The following is a 24812-nucleotide window of genomic DNA, read 5'->3' on the forward strand; positions in this document are numbered from 1 at the left end:
TATTGCAGATTCTTTTGGAGCCAGCGGCTATCTTCTGGAAAAAAGAGAAACAGAAGTTTTTCCAAAACAAAAGGGTTCCTTGATTTTCTGTTCGTGAATTGTTAAGTTGTTGTGACTGAATTATCGCTATTTGTCGACAATAGGACGTCAAGAAAGAGAAAGGAATACTTCTTTGACAACGAAGGCGTACGGCTGAGGGATGTGAGGAAAATGAAAGCACATGGTCGGACGATTCGTTCTTTGCATCCGCCGGTGACTCCATTATGGCTTTTACGCGTACCGTGATCTGAAAGGTTTCGTTTGGATAACCCTTCCAAGGTCTTCATGCCCAAGAGAAACCAGCAAGACTTTTGGATATTAGAAACAGTTTTATTTTTGTTTTAATTTATTTTGTGTTAATTTTACTGCGTGGCGATCACTTAAACGCTTGATTTTAATTCATATCAATGGGAAGCTCGACTTCGAAGTTCCGTAAAGCACTCCAACGTGGGGAAGGAGTCGAAGCTATGCACATTTACCTCAAAAACCCTGACATTAAGAGAAATCTTGATCCGAACTGCAGCTTTGGAGTGAATCATGGCCACAACACGGCGCTTCATTACGCATCATTGCATGCCATGAAAGCTTTTGTACGCGAATTCCTGGAGGAGAAAGCAAACCCCAATATACAAAACGCAGTTGGCCAAAATGCTTTACACTGTATTTGTTCGACATACCGAGGCAGTGAGACATCGGTTGACAAAACCAGAGCTGAGTGCTTGTCGAATCTTTTGGGATGGAATTCAAGCCTTCAAGACGAAACGGCAATTGAGATAGATGCTCGGGATGAGGTAGGGATATTAGAACTTTAAATTCTAACTTATAAATACGTTAACGCGACTTCCGTTGAGGTTAAGAGCTACCAGCTGCAATCATTAACATGAAACAACCCTCTGTTATAATTTTGAATCTTCAATTCTTTTTCCTTCATTTTTTCATTAAACTAAAGAACCTTGTTATTCATTTCCTTTCTTGTTTTCAGCTGAAACCCTGAAACAAATTTATTAGAAGGCGCGAATGCAATATCACTTTATAAACAGATGAGCTCTGATAAATTACAGTTAGCTTTTCTGTTCAGGATAATTTGCTAGCCCGCTGGGCTACGGATCGCTGGGCTAGAGATCTTTTATGATAATAACTTTAATTCTCTAAAACAGGAGGTATTTCTCTGAGTAAATATCGTGACAGCTTAAATGAATGGAAACTTAAGCGTACAGGTGTCGAAAATGTTAATTAATGCGAACTGAAAGATTCAAAAAAGTTTTCTTTTCCAACCAAAAGTGAAAGATACTGTTCTCACGTAAATATAAAGCCATTTAAGAAAGCTTAAGATCTCTTGCTAGTTCTCTGTGTCATTGGGTACATGCCTTGCCACGAAAGCTTTTAAGACGGTGAATTAGTAATTGTTTTAAAATGAGACACTATATTTCCTCGGCGATGGTAATTATGTCATAAATAATGATACCAAATAAAGAACTCATTAAAATGATGGATACGGTAAATTATTGAACAGTATGCAAAAAACTTTTTGTTTGACAAATAATCTGCAACTGCTTCAATGTTCCAATTCTTATTTAAAATATTTGATCTTCCAAAGAGCAGAAAATGTTGTCTGGAAAAATTAAAGCTTGTCTGTTTTATAAACTTTAAACTTTGGTCTGTTTCTTTAAGTTCACTTTAAAGTCAAGTCATTGATACAAAAGTTTAAATAGTAGAAATTAATATACAAAAATTACAAGTTTTGAAAATTTCCAAAAACAAAACTATTAAAAACAAAGCTACCAAAAATATTATGATTAGTAAAGGATATCACAAAGAGTGTAATGTCTTGTTAGTCAAAACAGCATCTTTATCTATTCTACATGCTAACATATTGATGAAAGTTTATATTTAGTGGATTTTAGCATCCCGCAACTATTACAGGGTTTAGTTTTTAGTTGGAGGTACCAAGTGACTGAAAACAACAAAATAATATTTCAAGAAATGTTTTTTTAAAATTATAACTGATGTCACAAAGGACGTGAAAAACTCAATGCTAGACTGTAATATGGCGGCCTTTTACAGACAAAATAACGAATGACCATACATCGATGTTATGTTGCATACATCGATGTTGTGTGAACTAAAAGATGTTTGATACAACTAAAAGATGTTCGATACAACTAAAAGATGTTCGATACAACTAAAAGATGTTCGCTACAACTAAAAGATACAAGGTATTTGATACAACTAAAAGATGTTTGTTACAACTAAAAGATATTCGATCCAACTAAAAGATGTTTGTTTCAAATAAAAGATGAGGAAGCGGAAATGAATTTTGAAAACAGGAAGTGATATTTTACCCAGGTTCCCTGCGATCCAACGCACATACAAAATGGCTTCTGGTGGAGCTGCGAGATGGGGGCCAGATACAGAAAGGTTTTTTTATTTTATTTTAACAGGCTAATAACAAGTGCACAGCAACAACGAAACACCAAAGCCACTCAATTCGATTCTTGGAAGTTCTTCATTCGTAGACAGGACGAATATGAATGAACATACACACAGGAAACTTAATCACTTCTAGATATCCTAGGCAAGCTATGAAGTCACTTCGAGAGAATCGCCAAAAAATCCGAAGGGGATCTTGATTTGTTCGAGAAGTCGGTTACTTACCCTGCTTCTCTATGTAATGTTTCCAACTGCTATTGGATGGTCTTCAAACTTCATCGTTCCTTGTTACCAATACAATAGACTGACTAAGTAACCGACTCCTCAAATGGATCAAGATTCCTTTTGGATTCTTCGGCGATTCTCTCGAAGTGACTTCAGTGGTAGCTCGCCTGGGATACCTAGTAGCTGGTGTAAGTACCCGATTAAGCAAGCTTCCTGTGCGTATGACTCTTCTATTCTTACAGTTAGAACATTTAAAGTTCTTTCCTATTCGTCCAATCTACAAATGAAGAACACTGAAGAATCGAATTGAGTGGCTGCACTTGTTATTAGCCTGCTTAAATCCAAAAAACCCTTTCTGTATCTAGTGTATCACTTCCTGTTTTCAAAATTCATTTCCGCTTCCTCATCTTTTATTTGAAACAAACATCTTTTAGTTGTAACAAACATCTTTTAGTTGTATTAAATACCTTGTATCTTTTAGTTGTATCGAACATCTTTTAGTTGTATCAAACATCTTTTAGTTCACACAACATCGATGCATGCAACATAACATTGATGTATGGTCATTCGTTATTTTGTCCATAAAAGGCCGCCATACTGTAATGTTATTGTTTTTACATGGTATTGTCTTTATTCATGACTTAGGCCCTGTCCACATTAACCTGGGTAAATTTGAAAACGGAGAAATTTGAAAATGCCGTATAAATTGTTTTCCATCCACGTTAACCCGGGTAAATTTGAAAACAATACGCTTCATCGCACACAGAGTTACAACGCATACACAGAGCCCATTTCGCCCGTTTCGCCCTCCACACTACACCACCTTTGCCGGCGTTTTCAAATTTACCCACTTTGGAGAGCATTTTTTAAAAGTACCGTTTTTGGTGACCGAAAACGCCATTTCAGTGTGAACGGTTGGCCTATCCGTGTGAAAAAAGATGCATTTTCAAATTTGTGCAGGTCAGTGTGGACAGGGCCTCAGTTTACATGTATATAGTTCAAGCTATTATGTTGAAAAAGCAGCATTCTTTTTACAGCCTAAGAAAACAGGCATCCCTAGCTTGTTACATGTATATATACGTATTCCATTCTTCATAAGAAACATGCATCAGATTTGAGGCAAAACATTCTGCAACCCTCCAAGTTCATTTTTTCCTTAGTGGCCATTTGGCCACCGACTGCTCAGGTTTGGTCGCCAGTGAAAAATTGTAGTCGCTAAATTAAGTTCACGCTTTCAATCCTTCTTCTCAATTTTAGTCGCCAGGCTGGCGACTTTGGTTCCAATTTAGTCACCAGCTCCAAAATTTTAGTCGCCATGGCGACTAAAATGGTCTTAACTTGGAGGGTTGTTCTTTACTGAACTGTTAGAGGTGGTGTGGCTTAGTGGTTAGAGTGTTGATTGCTGGATAAATCAATCTGGGTTTTAGTACTATCTGGAATTAAATTCTTGAAAATATCCATAACCCTCCTATCAAAGGTTTCTTCGTTTGAACCCCCCTTCCCCCCTCCCACCCCTCCAGAAATTCCAGTTTACCTTCTTTCTTTCCTTCCATCCTCCTTCCTGCTTCCACTACCCCTTCCTCCTCTCCCACCAAGTACCGTAAAATTCCAGTTATAAGCCCTCCCGCTTATAGGCCCCCCCAGTTATAGGCCCATTTATCTGGAAACAAAAAAATCCATCCGATTATAAGCGCGCCCCCTCCCCCCCGGATATAAGGCCCCTCCGCCAGATGACAGTACTGACCAGGGCTAAATGTTGCTTTATTATTTTATTCTGCATTTCTAACTTAAAAACATATTTCCATCAACACTCCTGTGGCCCGTTTCGGAACGGTTTTTTTTTTTATTCTGCTTATAAGCCCTCCCGGATATAAGCCCCTCCACTTATAAGCCCACCCCAAAACCCTTATGAAGTTGTATAAGCCCAGGGCTTATAACCGAAATTTTACGGTATTTTGGTTTAGTGGACTGGATTCCAGATTGAGCAGTCTGGGTTCGAGCCCTTGCTAGGATCACTGCATTGTGTTCTTGAACAAAACATTTAGTTGTGCATGTGTTTCTCTTCTCCCTGGTGTATAAATGGGTAGAAGCAAATGTTTCGCTATTAACTAGCATCCCATATCTACGAAGGAGTAGAAATACTCCTAGTCCCTTAAAACTACAGATAATGGGAAAGTGCTGGTCTGATTAAACTGGATTTAACCTGGATGTTTGCTCTTTTTAGGCTGGAAACACTCCCCTTCACTATGCTGCTAGCTCTGGACTATATCAATGTGTTCAAGTATGTAGTTAGATTGCAAGCATTCTCTTTTTTACTAGATACACATGTAAATAGTGAGGCTAGGGAAAATTAAAAAAAAAGAAATCACATCAAGATTGAGGGTTTAGTATCAAGTTCTTTTGTTTTATCCCCCCACGGCTTGGATCTTAGTTGAAATTTAAATTTATCTAAATTGGCTTATAGGTTGAAAGGGGCACATACCAAGCTACAGGATGAAAAGAGAAATGATATCCCCCCTGAATCAATGACAAATTTGCAGTAAATCCAAAATGGGCCATTTTTTTCATCATTGAAATGAGGGCAGTTCAATTGTCCAAGATTATAACATATCGCGTAGTAGCGAGAGTGCTCGCCTCCAACCAATGTGGCCTGGGTTCGAGTAATGAACCCTGCATTATATGTAGGTTACGTTTGTTGTTGGTTCTGGGTTCTCTGACCTTTGTTTGGCAGATTTTCCATAGTGAGAGGTTATTTATTTGCAGTCTGATATGAAATCATTTTCACTGACATGTTCTCTTTCTTAAAGCTGTTGGTTGGCAATGGAGCATCACTTTATGAAGAAAACAAAGATGGGGAAACTGCCTGTGATTGCGCAATAAAAAGGGGATTCAACACCATTGCTTCTTTTCTGGAGTCACGGATGGTTTTCTCTGTAAGTATATCAATATCAGACTATGTGCAACTGTAGCTGGCTTTATTGCAAAGCTGTGTGCTCACCACAGCATGTAACAATTTGTATCAGTCAATGTAGTTAGAAGGTTGCTTTATTAAAGTAGGCCGTTAGAGTAGCCCACATTACTTACTGTAATAACACAAGGAGCAACATGAGTAAACGAACAAGTGTTTACTTTCAAATCTACGTTGTAAGTGACAACGAACTAAGATCACAGAATACTAAGTAGCTAAGTAGTGTCCCAAGGGAATGCATATACATGCACATAATTTTATTATAACACCCTCCCTTTGATAAATGGAAAAGAAAAGAAACAAAATACGCTTTGCTCTAAACAACTAACAAGTGTACAAGCTGACAAATACATAATATGACTTAGGCATGCATTCTAGAGATAAGTACTCGAGCCTAAAGATCACTCGTTAGAAATTTCTAGAACAGTCGTTGGCAAAAACAGTCCATGGCTTTGTAAGCACATAGTCATCTTAGTGCTTTGGTGGCTTAGTCATCTAAGTGCTTAGGTGGCGCCGTTGGCAAAAACAGTCTATGGCTTTGTAAACACATAGTCATCTAAGTGCTTAGGTGACGCCGTTGGCGCATGGTTAGCCTTAGCACTGGCTTGGGAGACGCAACAGTTGGGGAGCCTTCTGGCTGAATCGGAGACGCATTGCCTGAACTTGACGCTTACTTATCCTCATCGGGCCCATGAGGACTCTTGAGGCCAGTAGAGTAGCCCACATTAACCAAACTGAATTCCTTCTTCAATCAGGAAGATCGATTTTGAAAATGTGGGCTAGTACATGTAGATTTACAAAGTTGCTAGCCAGTGAAGTAATCTCTAGCTATTAATTTTCATTCATATTAAATTTCTTGTGAAAAAAGGCCAACTCCTTTTTTCTTGACAGGAAACTCCAAGTGCCAATGCATTTGAGGAGCCAGTTTTTATCAACAAAGATGACCAGGTAAATATGAACAAATCATTGTCATCCACAGAAGGAAAAAGTTAAAACCATCTTGTAAAGCAAGATGAACAGTACCACATGAAAGTACTACGGGGGGTAAATAGCTTTCATTTGAATGGTCACATACTAGGGTTTTATCCACAGAATGAAAAAAAGTTAGAAACACCTTGTACAGCAAGATGAACTGTACCTCATGCAAGTACTTCTCAATAGCTTTCATTTGATATCATTTGAATGATTACATACTGTTTGGGTTTTTTCCAAAGACATTAATTAAAACTGCTGTGAAACTCTCTGGAAAGTTTAAAGCCTAGGAATATTGCAATTGTATTGTCAGTAATTTTAGTGGAACATCTGTAAACTAGCTATTCTAAGCTAAGCATGTTTCCCACTTTAAATAAAGTATTGTATTGTATTGTATTGTATTGTATTGTATTGTAATGAAAACATTGACAGCGGATTGATCAGCAAAAATGACTGAATCATGTGATTTTTCCTAAATCTTGTTGTGTGTTTTTTAGAAGCAGTACCGGGGTCTATGTGCTCAGGATCTTCAAGAAGCAAAGGACTTGATGCTTGTAGAAACTGCTGATATGCTCAGGGTAAATAAGTTAAAATTCATAATTAGATTATTAGAATTGCATGTACAGGTAGCAGCCCTCACAAAGTCTCACATAAATGGCTCATTAACAACAACAGAACAAACAACGATGACAAAAAGAACAATGCCCATATCCCCCAAAACAATAGCAACTTCCACACTACAGGACCAGTAGAATTACACTTCTGGATTGGTGGTCTACAAAAATAAGTAGTCATATAATTTCTTTACACTTAATTAAGATTTCACTTGTTTTGGTGTAGGTTCCATTGTTTACTGCTGAAGGTCTGCTTCGAAATCATGGTTAGTTAATCCATAAATTGTATTACATGTAATAACAGTATTGACATTTTCATTTTAATGGTAGATGGTACTATAGCGGTAGAACATGCCCAATTTGTTAATATTTTAGACAGTGTTTAAAATTTTGTGAATTCGAAGTGATTTGCGGTGCAAACCAGAACACCCTGTAACCATCCCAAATTCGCATAAAGAATGCTACCTACATATGTATTGCCTTTATCGATCTTGAAACTGTAATTCCAACAGTGGTGGCTTTTTGGATAAATAAATTATTGAAAGGATAAGAAAAAGGTGATGAAAGTTTGAAAGCAATAGAATTAATTCACTAATGGTTAGTGCACTGGACTCTGGATCAAGTGGTTCAGGTTTGCACCCTGGCTGGGGTCACTGTGTTGTGTTCTTGGGCAAGACACTTTACTCTCACAGTGCCGCTCTCCACCCAGGGGTATAAATGGGTACTGGCTTTGGTCTTGTTTTTTGAAATTTACTGCTGGGGGTAACCCTGTGATGGAATAGCATCCCATCCAGAGGGAGTAGAAATTCTTATTGCTTCATGCTACTGAAACTGGGATAAGCTCCAACCTGATGGGCCACTAGGCTCGAACACGGACCTAATCTACAAGCAAATGGATGCGGTGATCATTATTTATAATTGCTATTCAAAAAGCGTTACGTTTCCCTTTACGTAAAACAGTCGAACAATGCAATGATCAGTCAGTGACTGCCCCTGTTTCTCATCACTGCAGAGTGGTCTAAGGAAGCTCTGATTGAAGCGTGGATGGCAGACCCTGTTGCCGCTTGTGAAAAGGCTGGAGTCACTCTTCCAGAGAGTGAGTACATAAAATTAATTAATTTATGATTTTATTTTGAGTCCTGTCAGAGTGCTAGTAATCCGAGAATTTTCGATACTGACAGAGCAAACAGTTGTTGTAGTGTCATGTAATATGTATGTGTGGGGTTTTTTTTTGGATGCGGATAGTAGGGAATGGGACAGGGGTTAAAAATGAAAGAGTTTAGAAAATAATGCTAGATTTTGGACTTAAGAAATGATTACAGTACGCTTATTGACATAAGGACCGCAGTCAGCACTTGACAGTTTTTGGAAAAGAAGTTTCTCTTAGCTTTAGCCACCAAGTAACCGGTACACCCTGGAGAAAATTAAATTGGCAACAGTTTTGGTCAGTCACTTTTGTTATGTTACCAGTAACTATAAGATACATTTGGGTGGTCTAAAGTATAAATTGTTGACCAACTTCAGGATTTGAACTCAATGCTATTTGAGTGGATGGTTTGGTTGCTTTGTAACAAAGGTTTAATGAGGGGTACTGAACTTGGTTAATCTGCCTTTGTGGAGTGAGGACAAAGCTACATCACTGCCCAAACTTTGTAAGCACTTAAAATTATATTAGGCTTGAATTTGCTAATGCTTGTGATTTTATTGAACTAGATCATGTGACAGGCAATTCAGAGCTAGAAGAGAAAACCCAACAACTTTCAATGAAAAGCAATTTTAAAACATCTGTAAGTATTGCCTGGTCATGTGTTGACAAATTGATCAACCAATTTTTGTTTCATTTTAAAGTGAGTTGTATTCTCTTTATGGGTTGTGCAGTGGCCTAATGGTTAGTGCGCTGGACTCTAGATCAAGCAGTACGGGTTAAAATTTTGTTGAGTTCAGTCTGCAAGTTGATAAAGACCAAACTGAAGTTTCATTTTAAAGTGAGTTTTATTCTCTTTATGGGTTGTGCGGTGGCCTAATGGTTAGTGCGCTGGACTCTAGATCAAGCAGTACGGGTTAAAATTTTGTTGAGTTCAGTCTGCAAGTTGATAAAGACCAAACTGAAGTTGAGGTAATTGTTCCATTTACAGGAAGTTTGTTCCATCTGTGAGGATAGAATAGTCTATGAAGATGTTCCACTTTCTCTCTCTTGTGGCCATGAATTCTGCCGTTCTTGCTGGGAGGGGTAAGCATATGAAGCTACTATTATTTTGGTATTAAACTGTTTATTGTTGACTGCACTCTGACTTACCATTTCAACTGATGTGTTGTCTGTTATGTTACAGTTTTTGGAATGTGACAGTTGTCTGTTGTGTGACAGGCATTTGAATGTGATAGTTGTCCATTGTGTGACAGTGATTTGAATGTGACAGTTGTCTGTTTTGTGACAGTTATTTGAATGTGACAGTTGTCTGTTGTGTGACAGGTATTTGAATGTGAAGATCAAGGAAGGGAAGGCACACAGCATTCAGTGTCCTGCATATGATTGCAGTGCTCTTGTACCTGTGGTGAGTGAACACTAAAGTACAGTTAAACCACTGCTAATGGACACCTCCCATAGGCAGACACCTCCTGTAAACAGACACTTGGTCATGGTCTCAGCCACATGCAACCAGTACATTTTTATCCTTTCATATGTAAACACCTCCCCCAGGGTCACTTTTTTGGTCCCAGGGGTTTTTAAATTAAAGACTGGTGCCCTGATTTTATACAACTCTGCAAGCCATTTTGCGTGAGCCTATTACTGGGGGAGCTCATATCCAAGAGGGGTGGGGGTAAGGGGCTTATTGTGGCACAAAATTAAAGAATGTTTTTAAATGAGCCGACATAAAACGACTTGAAGATTATGATGAGCAAGTTTCACTTTTAAAAGTCACTCTGATTCAAAGTTTTGATCTGCAAACTAACTGATTGCCTGTTTCAGCAGGAGGGCATTTTGCGTGCACATGCGTCGATAAGGGCTAGTGCGCACGACAGAGAAGTTTTGCTATCGATTGTTTACATATTTTCCACAATTTATGGCCTAATTTCTAGCTCAAAATAAAACGTGTTTTAAGTTTTATTTGCAGTATACGATACTAAGAGTCCTTGCTTTATCTTCTGACAACAACAAGCATAGTTTGGTGTCGGCGTGCCGTTTATCTGATCGACTTTGGCTATGTGTATTTATAAACATTGCGCGTGGACAAAATGGCGACCGAATGTCGAGAACCTAAATACCTTGCCCATGTTTTTAATAGCCGGAAGATCTAAACGGACAAAGCGCTACGGCTACTTAGTACTAAAATATAAAACAGCAGTTTTAACTATACGATGTTATAATCAAGTATCCCGGGTTTGAGCGAGTGGTCATGATTTTGTTCAGATTTGTCATAAAACTGCAATTTAATCGTTCTCACGATGCGAAAATCTCGAAATCTTGTCTTGATCTCCAGCGTCTACCGATGATATATGGAGCCTGAAGTACTTGAACTATCGTCTAATGCTGCGAAGGTAGCGTTAAAAAATGGTCAATTGTGGTAATTTTTAGCTTTCTTTAACGTACGTTCTCGCTGGTTTATTCTAACAGAGAAACTATCGTTTGTGATTATTTCCTTAAACTTGAGCATTGGTCAAAATAGCTTCACTTTTCGATGATACCACAATTATTCCGTTGAACAAGAAAAGAATTACTGCGATCGGTCTTAATTTTAAAGTTTTATGGTAATTCTTTGCTGGTAGACTATTTGTTTACATTTTACTATGTTAATTAGTACATTTTTGGCTCCTTTATCAAAATCTAGCCTTTATCACCAGTCAAAAAATAGCATGAAACGAACAAGCGATACCGTAATGATTTGATTTAGCGCCCTCCTTCCAATAAGCGCCCCCTTTCGAATAAGCGCCCCCCTTCGAATGTGTTTTTGTCAATAAGCGCCCCTATTCCAATAAGCGCCCCCATTCTAATATGCGCCCCCACTATTATAAGTGCCCATATTCTAATAAGCGCCCTATTGTCCTATTCGCTGTACCCTACATGTATATATTTACTGCTAAAATGTACAATTCGTTTAAAAGTAACTGAACTTTTAACAATTTGTTACTGTTACAGCTTCTGTTATTGTAAGTTATTTTAATATTTATTAAATTTTTGTTTTGAACATTTGGTTGTTTTTCAAAAAATTAAATAAGCGCCCTATCCCGAATAAGCGCCCTGTCTCGAATAAGCGCCCTCCCTTGAGGTGCCAAAAGTAAATAAGCGCCCCGGGCGCTAAATCGAATCATTACGGTATATATATTTTTCAGAAACGTTCTAATAACTGCTGTATAAAATGTATTAAGAAATAATTTTTAACTATAAACAATGTTATTTTCAATTTTTCATTCAACGTTTATTTCTTTAAGATTGATGTTCATTCTGTTATAACGACTGTTTCACTTCTGTGTCGCCTAAATGTGTTTTAAAGAACTGCAGTTCTTGTTCCAAGAAACCCTGTTTGCCAGTCGAGGGCAAGTTGGTTTTGCTTTAGAGTCATCAGTGAGCTGCATTATCATGTGCAGAACACCCAAACATGTCTTTCCGCTCAGGGAAAACCCTTTTCTTTGGTGGCTGTCCCTTTAGGCAAAAAATCTCCCGACAAGCTATAATATTGCTTGCACTCTGCCTGTATTACAGCAATTGATTTGATGTGAAGTTTTGATCCTACTATATCACACTCCAGCACACGGCCAGATAAAATTAATGTTTTCCTCTTTTTACGGCCTGTTTGATTTTTATCGGTGAAGGCTTTCCTACCTGTCTCACATATTTTCCCATTATTTGCAACAACGATCCCGAAGCAGGCCAGAAAATCTGCTTTATAAGACCCTTGCCACACACAAAACACTTTTTCTTAGCGAAATTAACGTCTATATTAAATTATGTGACGATAAACAATACAAAAAACAAAGTTTGAATCTTCCGCGCATTTTTATTCCCAAGATCACGCGGTCTTTGTACAGCGGTTGCACGCATGCGCACGCAAAATGCCCTCCTGCTGCCTGTTTCTAGATGTAAAAACAATGTTATGTGACAATGTTAGTCAATATGGAAATGATTATAACCCAGGAAGGGTTGGGAAGGGGGTTAATAACCAGAATCCTTTTTTATTAACAGACAGAGGGGCCTATAACCAGGGAAGCTTACAACTTGCATTTCACGGTATATGTTTGGTCTTTGTTTTTCCAGGAAACTATTGAAAGCCTTGTCTCAAGAGAAATGGCAAGAAGGTACCTTCAGTTTGACATCAAGGTGAGATGCTGCATGAATTACTGGTACACATTTAATTTGGGAACATCTTCAAGTGGCCTAGCAAGTCTAAAAAAACTTTGGTTATCAATCATTCTTCACTTGACCTTTTTGCTTTTTTCTAGTACTGGTTATATTAAAGGTTTATCTTCCATTTGCCCTGATTTCCACCCCTGGTTCACCAAGGATGTTTGGGGTTGAAAATCATCTTTTACAATCAGTAGCATTACAACAATTCTATTTGTTTTATAATGAAATACTTTCTCTTCAGGCCTTTGTAGAGAGTAACCCTACTCTGAAATGGTGTCCTTCCCCTGGGTGTGGTCAAGCGGTGAGGTTACCATCAAGTATGTTGCCCTCACTGAATGTTGCTGTTGAAGCAAGTTCTTCAGAGGAAACTGAACCTATGATTGTTGACTGTGGCAAGGGTCACTTCTTCTGTTGGTAGGTCAATGCTATCTGCAGCTCATTAGGTAACAGTTTACATTAACTAATAAGCGTTTTATTATCAAAATTTTTAATACTATGAAAAGGAAAATGTCTTGTTCGGAAACACAACACAATGACGCCAGCCAAGACTCAAACCTAGACCACTCAATCCTTAGTCCGGTGCACTGACGATTATGTCACCATTATGGCAACCTGACAAGATGCTTGGAGTAGGCTGTGATGGACCAAAATTGCAGCCTAACTGAAAGAACATGCCAAAACTTGATCGGAAGAAAATCATTTCATATTCCTTTTATCTCCAGGCATTGTCTTAATGAAGCTCATGCTCCTTGTGCATGTCAACTGTGGAGTAAGTGGCTGAAGAAAATTGCAGAAATGATGCCAAAGATACCTACAACAGAAGGTAATCCCAGTACCTAAAAAGAGTTTCAGTACATAAAAGACGAAGGATAACGCAAATAGGTTCATTGTGCCCAATAATTAAGAACTTGGTAAATAAACTGTAATATTTTGGTATAAGCTATACCATCATCAGACTACGAAAATTTACATACAAGGTTGGTCATTGTGTCATGTTTCACAGTACCAACCTTGTATGTTTTTTTTTTTAGTCTGGTGAGGGAACATTTTGAACTTAGATACTCTTTTTACAGATATTTCTGAGTGTCCTGAAACAGAAGTAGTCGCCAATACGCTGTGGCTGGTGACAAACTCTAAATCATGTCCCAACTGCAAGTGAGTCATCTATGCTAAAATTATGTGTATTGTGTGACCACTGGGCTTGAGCAGTGACAGCAGTCCATGTTGTGTGACACATAGTAACACTGTTATAACAGGGTTGTGCAAACTTATTCCTCTCCCCCAGGCAAGGGGACTCCCAAATGAAAGGGGCAGGATGGCTTGTGAAAAATTTTGAAAAGTACCCCTCAAAGAGACCAAGCTGGGCATGCCTCAAGCGTTTTTTGAACCCTAAAAGATACCAAAATATGAAAAGAAGGATTATTATATTTCTTTTTTTTTCTTTGTGTGCAACCCTAAACGAGGCCTTGATGGCTAAAATAATTGGGGTTTTGCCCTGAATACCCTAAGTGAGACCAAAAATCCGAAATTTACACCCCTGAGCCTCCTCGCTCTTTCATATGGGAGTTGCCTCCCGCTGCCCTGATATTTTTTACTGCATGTCTAGAATGATGTGATAGCCCAGTAAACACAATATACTACATCCGGTATTCCTACATTGTTCTGTACCGCTGTGCACTGCATATTTAGAGAATTAATGAAATAATTTTATGGAAGTTTTAAATAAAATGAGATAATGATTTTGGAGATGATATTTCGGTTTAGTAGCGTTTTATGAGAAACAATACATTTTACCATCTTACCTCTTAGATCACCCATTCAGAAGAATGAAGGCTGTAACCATATGAAATGTACAAAGGTATTTATTTTATCGATTATCCTTCTCTGATACATTTTTTTACCATAAACCAGGTTGGCAAGGAACAAACTCGGGGCTTTGCCCCTCGCCAACTCTCAGCCGATAGAAACTGGCACTTTCTGCCTGATTGTTAAATGGGTGGATGGCATGAGTACCAAGTCATACATCACCTACGACTTTACTTAATGTATTGACGGAAGTGATTAAGAGGAAATCCGCCAGGACTTCGAGTAGTTATTGGACAAAATTATGTACCAAAACTATTTACACCTGATTGCAAGCTTTTGTGTTACTGCTTCAAATATCTTATCGAAAGAAATCTTTTCTAACAACACCAAACATCGAAAACAAATTTCGAAGTTCCACTGAATTCCCATGAATCGCTCAAAAGATGTGAGCTTTTGCCCATAGCTTGTGAACTTTGAATATCATTTTCTCAGAATCTGATAAGAAATTGTTGTACCAGAATTATTTCCACCTTATTGCAAACTTTTTTGTTACTGCTTCAAATATCTTATCAAAAGAAATCTTTTCTAACAACACCAAACATCGAAAACAAATTTCGAAGTTCCGCTGAATTCCACTGAATCGCTTAAGACGAATTTACAAAATGGCTACACGTGAGATTTTGCCTATACCTTGTGAACTTTGAAATTCATTTTCTCAGACTCTGATAAGAAATTGTTATTGGTGTTATCACCCCGGATAATTACTTACATCTTTACCTTTTATTAAGGGTAGGAAATAACGCAATAGGATTTAAATTATTCTGGTACTTTATTTTTGTCCAACTTTAATAAATATTACTCGACTTCCTAGTGGATTCCGTCTTAACTAGCTTGGTATACAAGTTACTAAAGTAGATCAAGCAAGTAAAGTTAATATGTTATGTCAACAGGCGATGTATGACTGTGTAAAAATGTCATTCACCCACGAATCAGGTGAATTCCACCTTATGTTCCACTGGGAATGGACAAAAATGATGAGAATGATGATGAGCAGAAAGCATACTAATTGGTAATGATTTAATGGTTGAAGATTGATAATCATGTTGTTATTTTGTCTCTTCAGTGTAAACACGAGTTCTGCTGGGTTTGTTTAGAACAATGGAAAAAACACAGTTCAGCTACAGGAGGTTATTTTAGGTTGGTACAGTAGGCTTACAAGTGCCTTATTTGCAAGGCAGGACTGCCCCACGAGGGGGTACAACATGCACACACATAAGACCATGCTATCTTAGACATGTCGTTTAATGTGTCAGGACCTTTAAAGACACTTTTTCCTTGCACTTTATGAGCATTCAGTTAACCCTTTGCAAGCACAAAGAAATCAACTTTGTTCGTCTTGTGTGATTTTTCCGGAGAGGGTAGTGTAGAGAAAAGAACTGTTGTTGGTGACTAACGTTTTGGCAACCTGATGGAGAAAACTCAGGGCTCGAAAAAAAGTGTCGTTCAGTCGTCCGGGACAAGTATATTTTCCTGCTGGGCAAGTAACTTTTCATTCTCATTTTTCCGATGTGCAAGGGACCAGGCAAGTCTTTTGCCGACTAAATCGTGAAAAATGTAAACTAAGACAAGCATGTAACTGCTGGGGCAAGAAAAAGTTGAGAGCTTCTTGTTCGAAGGAGGGCAAGCTGGAATACAAGTCTTCTTCGAGCCCTGAAACTGATTGGCTAGTTTCACTGCGATGTTATTGGTTGTTACAACCCGTGTAAAGTTCGTAAATAGTAATACGGTCAGGTGTTGTCAGTAAATGAAAGTCACTTAAAAGAAACGATTTTTTAGTAAGCTCAAAATATAAAATGCTTTTCATTTGCAGATGTAATCGATTTGAGATTGTACAAAAAGTCGAATCAGAGTCAGTCAAGTTAGTAACAGAGGTAATAATTCCCTTTCCTCAAGCTTTCTTAAATAGTTTCCTTGTGCAACTTGTCATCTTGTCATAACCTCTTTACTGGCCTGGTTCAAGAGTAGTTCTTTGAAAGCTGATTAACACTCAAATGGGATTAAGTTATCTGTGAAATAGTCCGTAGTTTAGCGCGAATTCATTGGGGGAAACAAAAATAATCTGGAGCGAGCAAGGAAATTACAAGAGCTGAAAATATTCCCAGTTCAAGTATCATGCATCAACACTTTGAGAGAAAACAGAGGGAAAACAGGCTGTTTTACAGTCTATTTCTTTTGTGTTTTTTGTGTTTATTTTAACTGCAGTTTGAGATTTGTGAAATGCCCGAATAAATACTGTTGAAGCCCCCCCCCCCCCCAGTCTCTCTCTCCCTCTTTTGTATAAAGCCTCCCGCTGGAAGCTAAGATTTTGTAATAAGCCCCCGCGCTTTCCTAGAGGGTTGAAAAGAGTGGTAGAAGGGGGGGGCGGGGGGGGGGGGGGGGCCCCTTTTTTTTAAAAAAATAAACGACAGTTATTTATGAATAAGAATGTTACAGTTCAAGGTTTTGTTCAACAGGCAAGTACAAGGAATGATCAAATCACGGAATTAAATTGTTTTCTACATTACTACTCTCGCTTCAAGAATCACGAAAACAGTTACAAGGTAAAATTACAACATGTACCTTTACTATAGAGGGGCTTGAATGGGGTAAAATAGGAACTTTTGATTTGCCTATTTTTTACTTGGGAAACGGGATTCAGTCACTGGGCCTGGGAATCACAAACAAAAACATGGATGGTAGTGGATCTGGGATTTGGGCAAAAAGTAGGCTGGGAAGTGCAATTTGGGCCAAATTTGGGGCTGAAAAATGGTATTTAACACACCCCCACCCTCCTCCCACGAAAACAATACTTATAATAAATAAATAAAATGCTAGATGAGGAGAAAACAAGTATGGAGGAGTTTTGCTGAAACTCAGAGATCACAAATGAAAGATAACGAAAGGCGACGTCAGTCATTAATATAACTTTAGATATCTAACCTAAAATCTAAATGAACGGCGACTTTTTCTTCTAGTTTGAGGAACCTTTATTAAGTACAGCAAAAGATAAAATGACGGCACTGGCTTTGGCGGCCATGGAAACAGGTCAGTTTTGGTTGACAACAGTTTACAGCACTTCCATCCCTCATACTTTGATAGGTAGAAATATTTATCAGTTACCGCTTCAAAAATGATATCAAACAAATGCCCAATCATTGGTAAACACATTTTGGTTATTTTATTAACGTCACTGGAAAGCAGAACCTGTTAAAAACTTCTTTAATTTTAGCCCTATATGCTTATATCTCAAAAACGAGTTCGGTGAACCCCGTGAGAGCGAGTCACGATTGGTTTAATTTTGGTTTTCACATCTGATTGTATGACAAAGTGGTGGTAAATTTTTTTAAACCAGTCACTAAGCGTATTAATGCAAAACTAAAGCAAACGCGAATAGCTTTCGTCTTGCGAGTGAAAACCGCTCTAATTCTGTTTAATTGGTAAACCAATATTATTTTTTGTTTGCAGCTGCAACATCAGCTGAAAATGCTGACACAGCATTTATCGAGGATGCGGTGCATGAGTTGCTCAATGCAAGAAGAGTTCTTAGGGCTTCATATGCTTACGGTTATTATCTCACTGGTAACAAGGACAAAAAAGCCATCTTTGAGTCAATGCAGGTAAGTTTTTGTTTTGGATATGGTCAAGTTAGCCCTCGGACATACATGCAAATTCTTCCCCCTCCTCCGTGGTACAAGGAGGGATAAACCCCCCTAAAGTTTTCCTTTTATTAATACGCAGCGAAATTATTTTGCAATGAGTAGAAAGCCCTTTGCTTACTCAGCAAGATTGCATATTTTTGTTGGCTGTGACGTAATATGTCGTCATATGATCCGCCATCTTGGATTTCACTATTTTCTTATATAAAAGTAAAAAAAATAATGGAAATTGATACAAAATAAAGCCAGAATGCAAATGGAATGTTAAAATAAAAAAATGGAAAAAAAAAAAAAATGGAAAGAAAATTTTTTAAACCTGCTTGTAACACCTGGTTGACATATCAAAATTTTCGCAAGGAATGAGTGAACAGGTTCTGTGTAACAGCTACTGAAAGTTTCAGCACCATAGAGTAAATCCCCTCTTCAAAATTAGCGAAAAAACTTTGACGGGTTTGGGGGGGCTGGGATGGCATCTACTCCTTCACTTTTATATCTGAGGGTTAAAATAAAAACGTTACACTTAGAAAGGTTTGTTTGTGCAATCGTGCGTCCAGATAAAAACCAGGAGTGAAAGCTGTTTACTTCTCAAGTAACCAATCAGATTTCATGAATTGATCCATCTGGTCGGCGGGCTGAGCAGAAAAAAATAACATCATACTGACCAGTGTATAAATGGTAACAAGACGCTGTAGGAACGAGATAACGAGATCAATGCTGATCATTCATTTCAGTGTGCAAAATTTTAACTTAACGTGCAAAACAAAGCAAACTGATTTGATTTATTTGTGTGTATAAATGTCTCTTCTCTGTAGACTGAAGTAGAGGAAGCGACAGAGACCTTATCACAGATGGTGGCTCGACCTTACTTAAGAACACCACGTGCACAAATCATCCAAACCACACAGCTTCTTCACAGGAAACGACAAGACTTCTTGCTGGCTCTGACTCGAGGCCTCATCCCCGACGACGACGAGCCACAAGAACCCAGAAGCTTTGTGTCCAGGTAGAGATTTCTTTAAAGTTGCATTCAGCTTTTGTGCTTAATATTATTACAGTAACTATGAAGCTCTAAAATGTCTCTTTGTAATACAGGTTACGTCTTCTCTCACCATCAGGCGTTAGCCAAGACAGTGAGGTGAGAGAGCTATTATACTCCGACTCATTTTGCGCAGAGCTAGTCAAGTTAGCCTGCGAATAGGATCTCTTGTGGGATATACCACACCACACCATACCATACCTTATTATTCCACTGTTGCGCCTTTTTACCATATAAGGGCAAAAGAACGCGCAAAATATTCAACAATTATTTCACGAGCGCGCGTTGAATATGAGATGGTAGATAGCCAACGAGGAGCGTAGCGTGGTGTTGGCTATAACGATCTCATATCCAACAAGCGCGAGTGGAATAATTGTTTTACTAAAAACGCCCAAAGAATTGCAATATTTGAGCTCCCCAGCTGTTTTTTGTTGACGCTTATCGGCTTCCAAATTTGTGCCAATGGTATATGAGCTCATATAGCATTGCAAGTTAACCAATCAAAACGCAAGAATTGCAATATACCATTGCTAGTTTTTAATGATTTATATTTAACCATCGAATAAGGTGTATATATCACACCACACCACACCACACCACACCGGACTTTATTGGTATTCCCCTGGTTGGGCTTTTTAGTGACAGTATTTTTTAAAAAAGTTAAAAATTCATGCAATTAAAATACAATAGTTTACAAAACTGTCAGTACATGCTTATTGCTGTTTATCACGCTGTTTTAGTCCGACGAGGATGAAGATAACTACGACGAAGTCCGCTGCAGGATTGAACAGTCGATTATAAAAGAGCGTCTTTCTCGCTTGGCGGCGTTTGGTTCCCCCGACTCACCCCCTGTCAGTAGTGATGCGGTGGAAGACCAAGCGGCTGCTAAGGAGAAGATCAGTTGTGAGGCTATTCACAAAAGATTCAACCTCACTGCCTGTTACCTGTGCAAAAATGGAAATGGGAAAGACAAGAGAGAGGAGAAAAAGAAACGTAATTATTGTTCTTCGTGCATCTTACTGTTAAAGTAATACCGTAAAATTCGGTTATAAGCGAAAACCCCCCCGGATATAAGCCCCCCTCTGCTGGATGACAGTACTGAACAGGGCTAAATGTTAATTTATCGTGACTGTTCAACTTAAAAACGTATTTCGATCAACGCTGTCGTGGCGCGTTTCGAACCATTTTTTGCATCCGCGTGTAAGCTCCCCCCAGATAAAAGCCCCTCCGTTTATAAGCCCACCTAAAACCCCTAACGAAGTTGTATAAGCCCAGGGCTTATAACCAGAATTTTTCGGTATCCTTAATGATTGCTATATGAAACAGTTTTCACTTGAGTGTTGAAAAAAGTACATTCGCGTTTGCTTTGGTTTTGTATTGCTGCGCTTAGTGAAGAAAACCAAAACCAATCGTGACTCGCTCGCACGCGTTTTTCCGCGCTTCGTGCTGGCTACATATATTTGCTTCGAGTCTTGATTGGTTCACTCCATTGTCTATGCCCTTTGTGATTGGCCAGAGTGATTTTTTTGGTTTTAGTTTTACGTCACTCAAATGAAAGCTGCTCTATTTTATTTCGTATAATTATAGTTTAAGCTCTTTTTGCGACCACTCTAGGCGACTACGTAGCTCTCCTCGACTTCCTCAGCCGACGGCCAGCGCCTCAAAACCTCATATAATGTATTCTCGGTAAAACTTTGAAATTAAATGCTCCAGTTAGGGACCAATCCCGAAAACGACCCCAAATCACATTTGGAATTTTCGAGCAGGGCTTTTTCTTTGTTTTTAAGCCCTCGTAAACGAGCATCTGTGGGAAAATGATTTTAGTTATTCAGCTCTGCATTAAAATATGCGATACTCCACCTAAACTTGAATACAAATAAATTTTAATCTGTCTGTTATGGGGTAACAGAAGCTTATACCGTTGTATCAGAATACTGTGTTCTAAATCTCTCCGGTATGTTGGCGCGCCTCGCTTGAATTTTTTCTCGCCGTTTGATTTTTTTTTTCTCGTTTTGCTCAAGGCGACCTCTGCGGAGAAGAGAGGGCATACCAGAAAACAACACTGAGGGTACAAACGGGCTCATTTTCTCATTGAATCTTTTTTCTTTTCTTTCCTTTTTTCTTTTTTACAAACATTTAGGACGTCACCGCCGTAGCCAGCCAGCTGAGATAGACGAAGAACTTGATGTTGATTTCATGAGAGCGATCCAGTTGTCGTTGCTACAACACAGCACACCAGCCAATCAGAGGAGCCGTCAATCAAGTTCATCCAGCAGCTCGGCGAGTTCCAACCGAGATCAAGCACAAGGGGTGCAGACACCGCAAGACTTGTCGGTCTTCTCCGTCGTCGATGGCGCTTCTCTTCAAAAAGCTATCGAGCTGTCACTACAAGACTCTGCTGTAGGAGGTAATGGTTGTTTTTAAAACTACCTCTTGCAGTAAAATAAACAGTACGACATGAAAGTACTGCTCAGTAGCTTTCATTTGAATGGTCACACGTTTGGGTTTCATCCACAGACCTAAAAGTTAGAATTACCTTGTACAGCATAATATACAGTACTACGTAAACTTACTCCTCAATGGCTTTCATCTGATTGAATGGTCACAACTAGGGTTTTACATCCACAGACGTAAAAGCTAGAACCACCTTCCACAACATAAACAGTACCACACGAAAGTACTGCTTTCATCTGAATGGTCACACATTAGGTTTTCTCCACCTTCGTGTAGTTTAGAACCACCTTGTACAGCATAATAAACAGTACCACATGAAGGTACTGCTCAATAGCTTTCATCTGAATGATCACACACTAGGCTTTCATCCACAAACTTAAAAGTAAGAACCACCTTGTACAGCATAATAAACAGTACCACATGAAAGTACTCCTCGATAGCTTTCATTTGAATGGTCACACACTAGAGTTTCACCCACAGACTTAAAAGTAAAAACCACCTTAAACAGCATAATAAACAGTACCACGTGAAAGTATTGCTTAATAGCTTTCATTTGAATGGTCACACACTAGGGTTTCATCCACAGACTTAAAAGTTAAAACCACCTTAAGGTGGCCCGAAGCTATTTATTTACGTGATGGTTGCATTTTTGAATCGCGCTTTTTGGCAGGAAGGATTTCACCGATTTCTTCGAATTTTTGCGTCCTGAATGAACAATGTTCGAATTTACAGAATATGGCATTCGTTTTTCAGTCAGAATAAAATCTTTTCAAACCTAGTTTTTACCAAAAATGTCCATAATTTTAAAACCCGATGACAGATTCCTCCCAAACTTTAGCAAATAAGCCTCAGAGCTCTCTAGTTTTGTATCAGGAAGTTTCATGACAATCCTGACCATGCAACTCGCTGCACAAAATGCTTGTCAAATTTTATCTAAAAATGCTTCGCCAATGTATTATGTCAACTGACGCACAAACAGCGGGACAGTGCAGCCTGACTATCTGTGAAATCGGTGAAATCTTTCCTGCAAAAAAGCGCGATTCAAAAATGCAACCATCACGTAAATAAATAGGTTCGGGCCACCTTAAACAGCATAATAAACAGTACTACACGAAAGTACAGCTCAGTAACTTTAATTTGATGAATGGTCACACATTGAAGTTTCATCACAGACTTAAAACATGTTTAAAGTTAGAACCACCTTGTACAGCACAATAAACAGTACCACATGAAAGTACTGCTCAATAGCTTTCATTTGAATGGCCACACACTAGGGTTTCATCCGCAGCCTTAAGATAGAACCACTTTGTACAGCATAATAAACAGTACCACGTGAAAGTACTGCTCAATGGCTTTCATGTAAATAGTCACACACTAGGGTTTCATCCACAGACTTGAAAGTTAGCAGTACCACATGAAAGTACTCCTCAATGGCTTTCATTTGAATGGTCACACACTAGGGTTTCGTCGACAGACTAGAAAGTTAGAACCACGATAATTTTCTTAAGTTTAACTTGTATATTCTCCTGTTTCAGAAGTATCCTCGTCTCCAGATGATGATCTTAAAAAAGCCATCAAGCTATCACTGCAGGACAGTGGTCTCCCGCCAGCGGGAAATGATGGCAGCGGACACACAGACAGTTCATCACAAAGCCATCAATCAAAACGTCAACAAGATAGTGACAGTGACAGTGAATGTGACTACTGTTTTTAGCCTAATTAAGGGGGGATAGGGGTTGGGGGGGGGGGGCTGATCCTCCCGCTTCCCGTACCTTTTACACCCGGGTCCCGCCCCTTTGTGCTATTTCTATTGCAAAATATTACATAATGTTGCGAAATTTGTCTCAAATTCTACCCGTACCCATAGGGAATTCCGCTCCCCACCCTCTCTTCTCCCACCTCCCACCCCACCCCCCCCCCCCCGCCATTTTCCCGGGCTCCCGTCCCCCCTCTACCCCTCACAATCAAATGGAAGAATTTTAGACTGGGAACGTTTTGTACAAAATGATACATAATTTAAAATCATAAATTTATTGCAATGAAGAAAATAACCAAGTTTTATTCTTAAGTTAAGCGTGCCATACCGGTGCACAATAAAAAGTGGCGTTATTGTATTTAGCTTGTAGGAACAAGTAGTAGTTATTTGTGTAGTATTATTGTTGTGCAAATTCTGTACAATTTCTTTGTCAGTAAATACAACAGTTTGTAGTTAATAGGGTAGTACTTTAGTAATATCGTGTAAAGAATTTAATAGCTGTTTGAAATTAAGCCAGTCCTAAATTTGCAATTCAATGGCGCACGAATTTGAAATTGAATTCTAATAAAGATTTATATACAAAAGTCAAAATAATGACTGTCAAATATCCATTCGCAGTTTTAAAAAATTCTTAGTTTGTAAAAATTCTGACTAGCTATTACAACTGGTGCTATGTTCAGAGTTTAAGTGAATAAAATTAATTGACATTTATCTTTGTCCTGTTTCTTTAGCAGTGAAGATGATGTTTTGTACTTGAATAGCAATCAAGTAAGCCATCAACCCTAAATTGTCAAAATACCCCCACCCCACCCCCGTCGCGCCATCTAATAAATCCCTTATTTATGTATGAATAGGGAATTTGATGGTCTTAATGAATAATGTATGTATTGCTAGATGTTATCTTTGCCACCCGACGACAGGCTATATTTCCGTACGACAAAAGTGGAGCATAGGCACTATTAATTTAGTCCTTCAGTTTAAATTCACTTTGCTATGATCCGTCAGTCCTCAACAGGCGCGCTGGGGAGGGGGTGGGGACGCACTCGTTACACGCCACTTCCTCCCTACGGACCTCGGTTATGCCAAGCGTGAATGACAACTGGGGTAACATCACGCTAATATTTGTGTTGCTTGGACTCCTCACGCAATCTTTCTCCCTTACGACCGGTGTCCGTGGCTTGTTGCTTGAATATATATGGCTTCTAAAACATTGTCGGTACTTGCTGTATACTTATAAAGTAACTAAGAGTCTTTAGAATGCTGCCTATTGTGTTCATAATTATTACAGGCCTCTTCGACCCCGGTTGCCAAATAGTAAATTTCCACGATGTTTCCTTTTACACATGTTTCGCTCACACTTTCAGCAACGTGTAATTGTCTGATAAAACGTAAACAAACGGCTAGAATTTTTTCTAGAACCCCTGGAATGCCCGCATACCTTAGGCTCACAATACCGACTGTTTATTTTAATTTTAT

General features: G+C 38.7%; 1 protein-coding gene across 1 annotated transcript; it reads left to right on the forward strand.

Annotated features, from left to right (window-relative positions):
• Nucleotides 1-57: 57 nt before the first annotated feature.
• On the forward strand, nt 58-24041 carry LOC144630567 (ankyrin repeat and IBR domain-containing protein 1-like). Its single transcript, XM_078488932.1, has 25 exons — nt 58-830; nt 4919-4975; nt 5502-5627; nt 6554-6610; nt 7132-7212; nt 7475-7514; nt 8261-8344; nt 8962-9035; nt 9384-9478; nt 9719-9800; nt 12500-12562; nt 12831-13003; nt 13312-13412; nt 13663-13744; nt 14399-14447; nt 15519-15592; nt 16266-16326; nt 16909-16995; nt 17410-17479; nt 17900-18051; nt 18903-19093; nt 19183-19225; nt 19867-20119; nt 21267-21533; nt 23116-24041. The coding sequence occupies exons 1-25, from the start codon at nt 447-449 to the stop codon at nt 23292-23294; spliced, it is 2925 nt and encodes a 974-aa protein (XP_078345058.1). The 5' UTR covers nt 58-446; the 3' UTR covers nt 23295-24041.
• Nucleotides 24042-24812: the final 771 nt, after the last annotated feature.

Source organism: Oculina patagonica, chromosome 11, assembly GCF_052425735.1.
Source record: "Oculina patagonica isolate OP01 chromosome 11, crgOcupat, whole genome shotgun sequence".
Lineage (NCBI taxonomy): Eukaryota > Metazoa > Cnidaria > Anthozoa > Scleractinia > Oculinidae > Oculina > Oculina patagonica.

Excerpts from the sequence above, each read along its gene's own strand:
- LOC144630567 (XM_078488932.1), top strand. The coding sequence starts at position 447 with ATGGGAAGCTCGACTTCGAAGTTCCGTAAAGCACTCCAACGTGGGGAA. Across the intron at positions 13,745-14,398 it reads AAATCATGTCCCAACTGCAA|ATCACCCATTCAGAAGAATG; the intron begins GTGAGTCATCTA and ends CTTACCTCTTAG. Across the intron at positions 21,534-23,115 it reads ACAAGACTCTGCTGTAGGAG|AAGTATCCTCGTCTCCAGAT; the intron begins GTAATGGTTGTT and ends CTCCTGTTTCAG.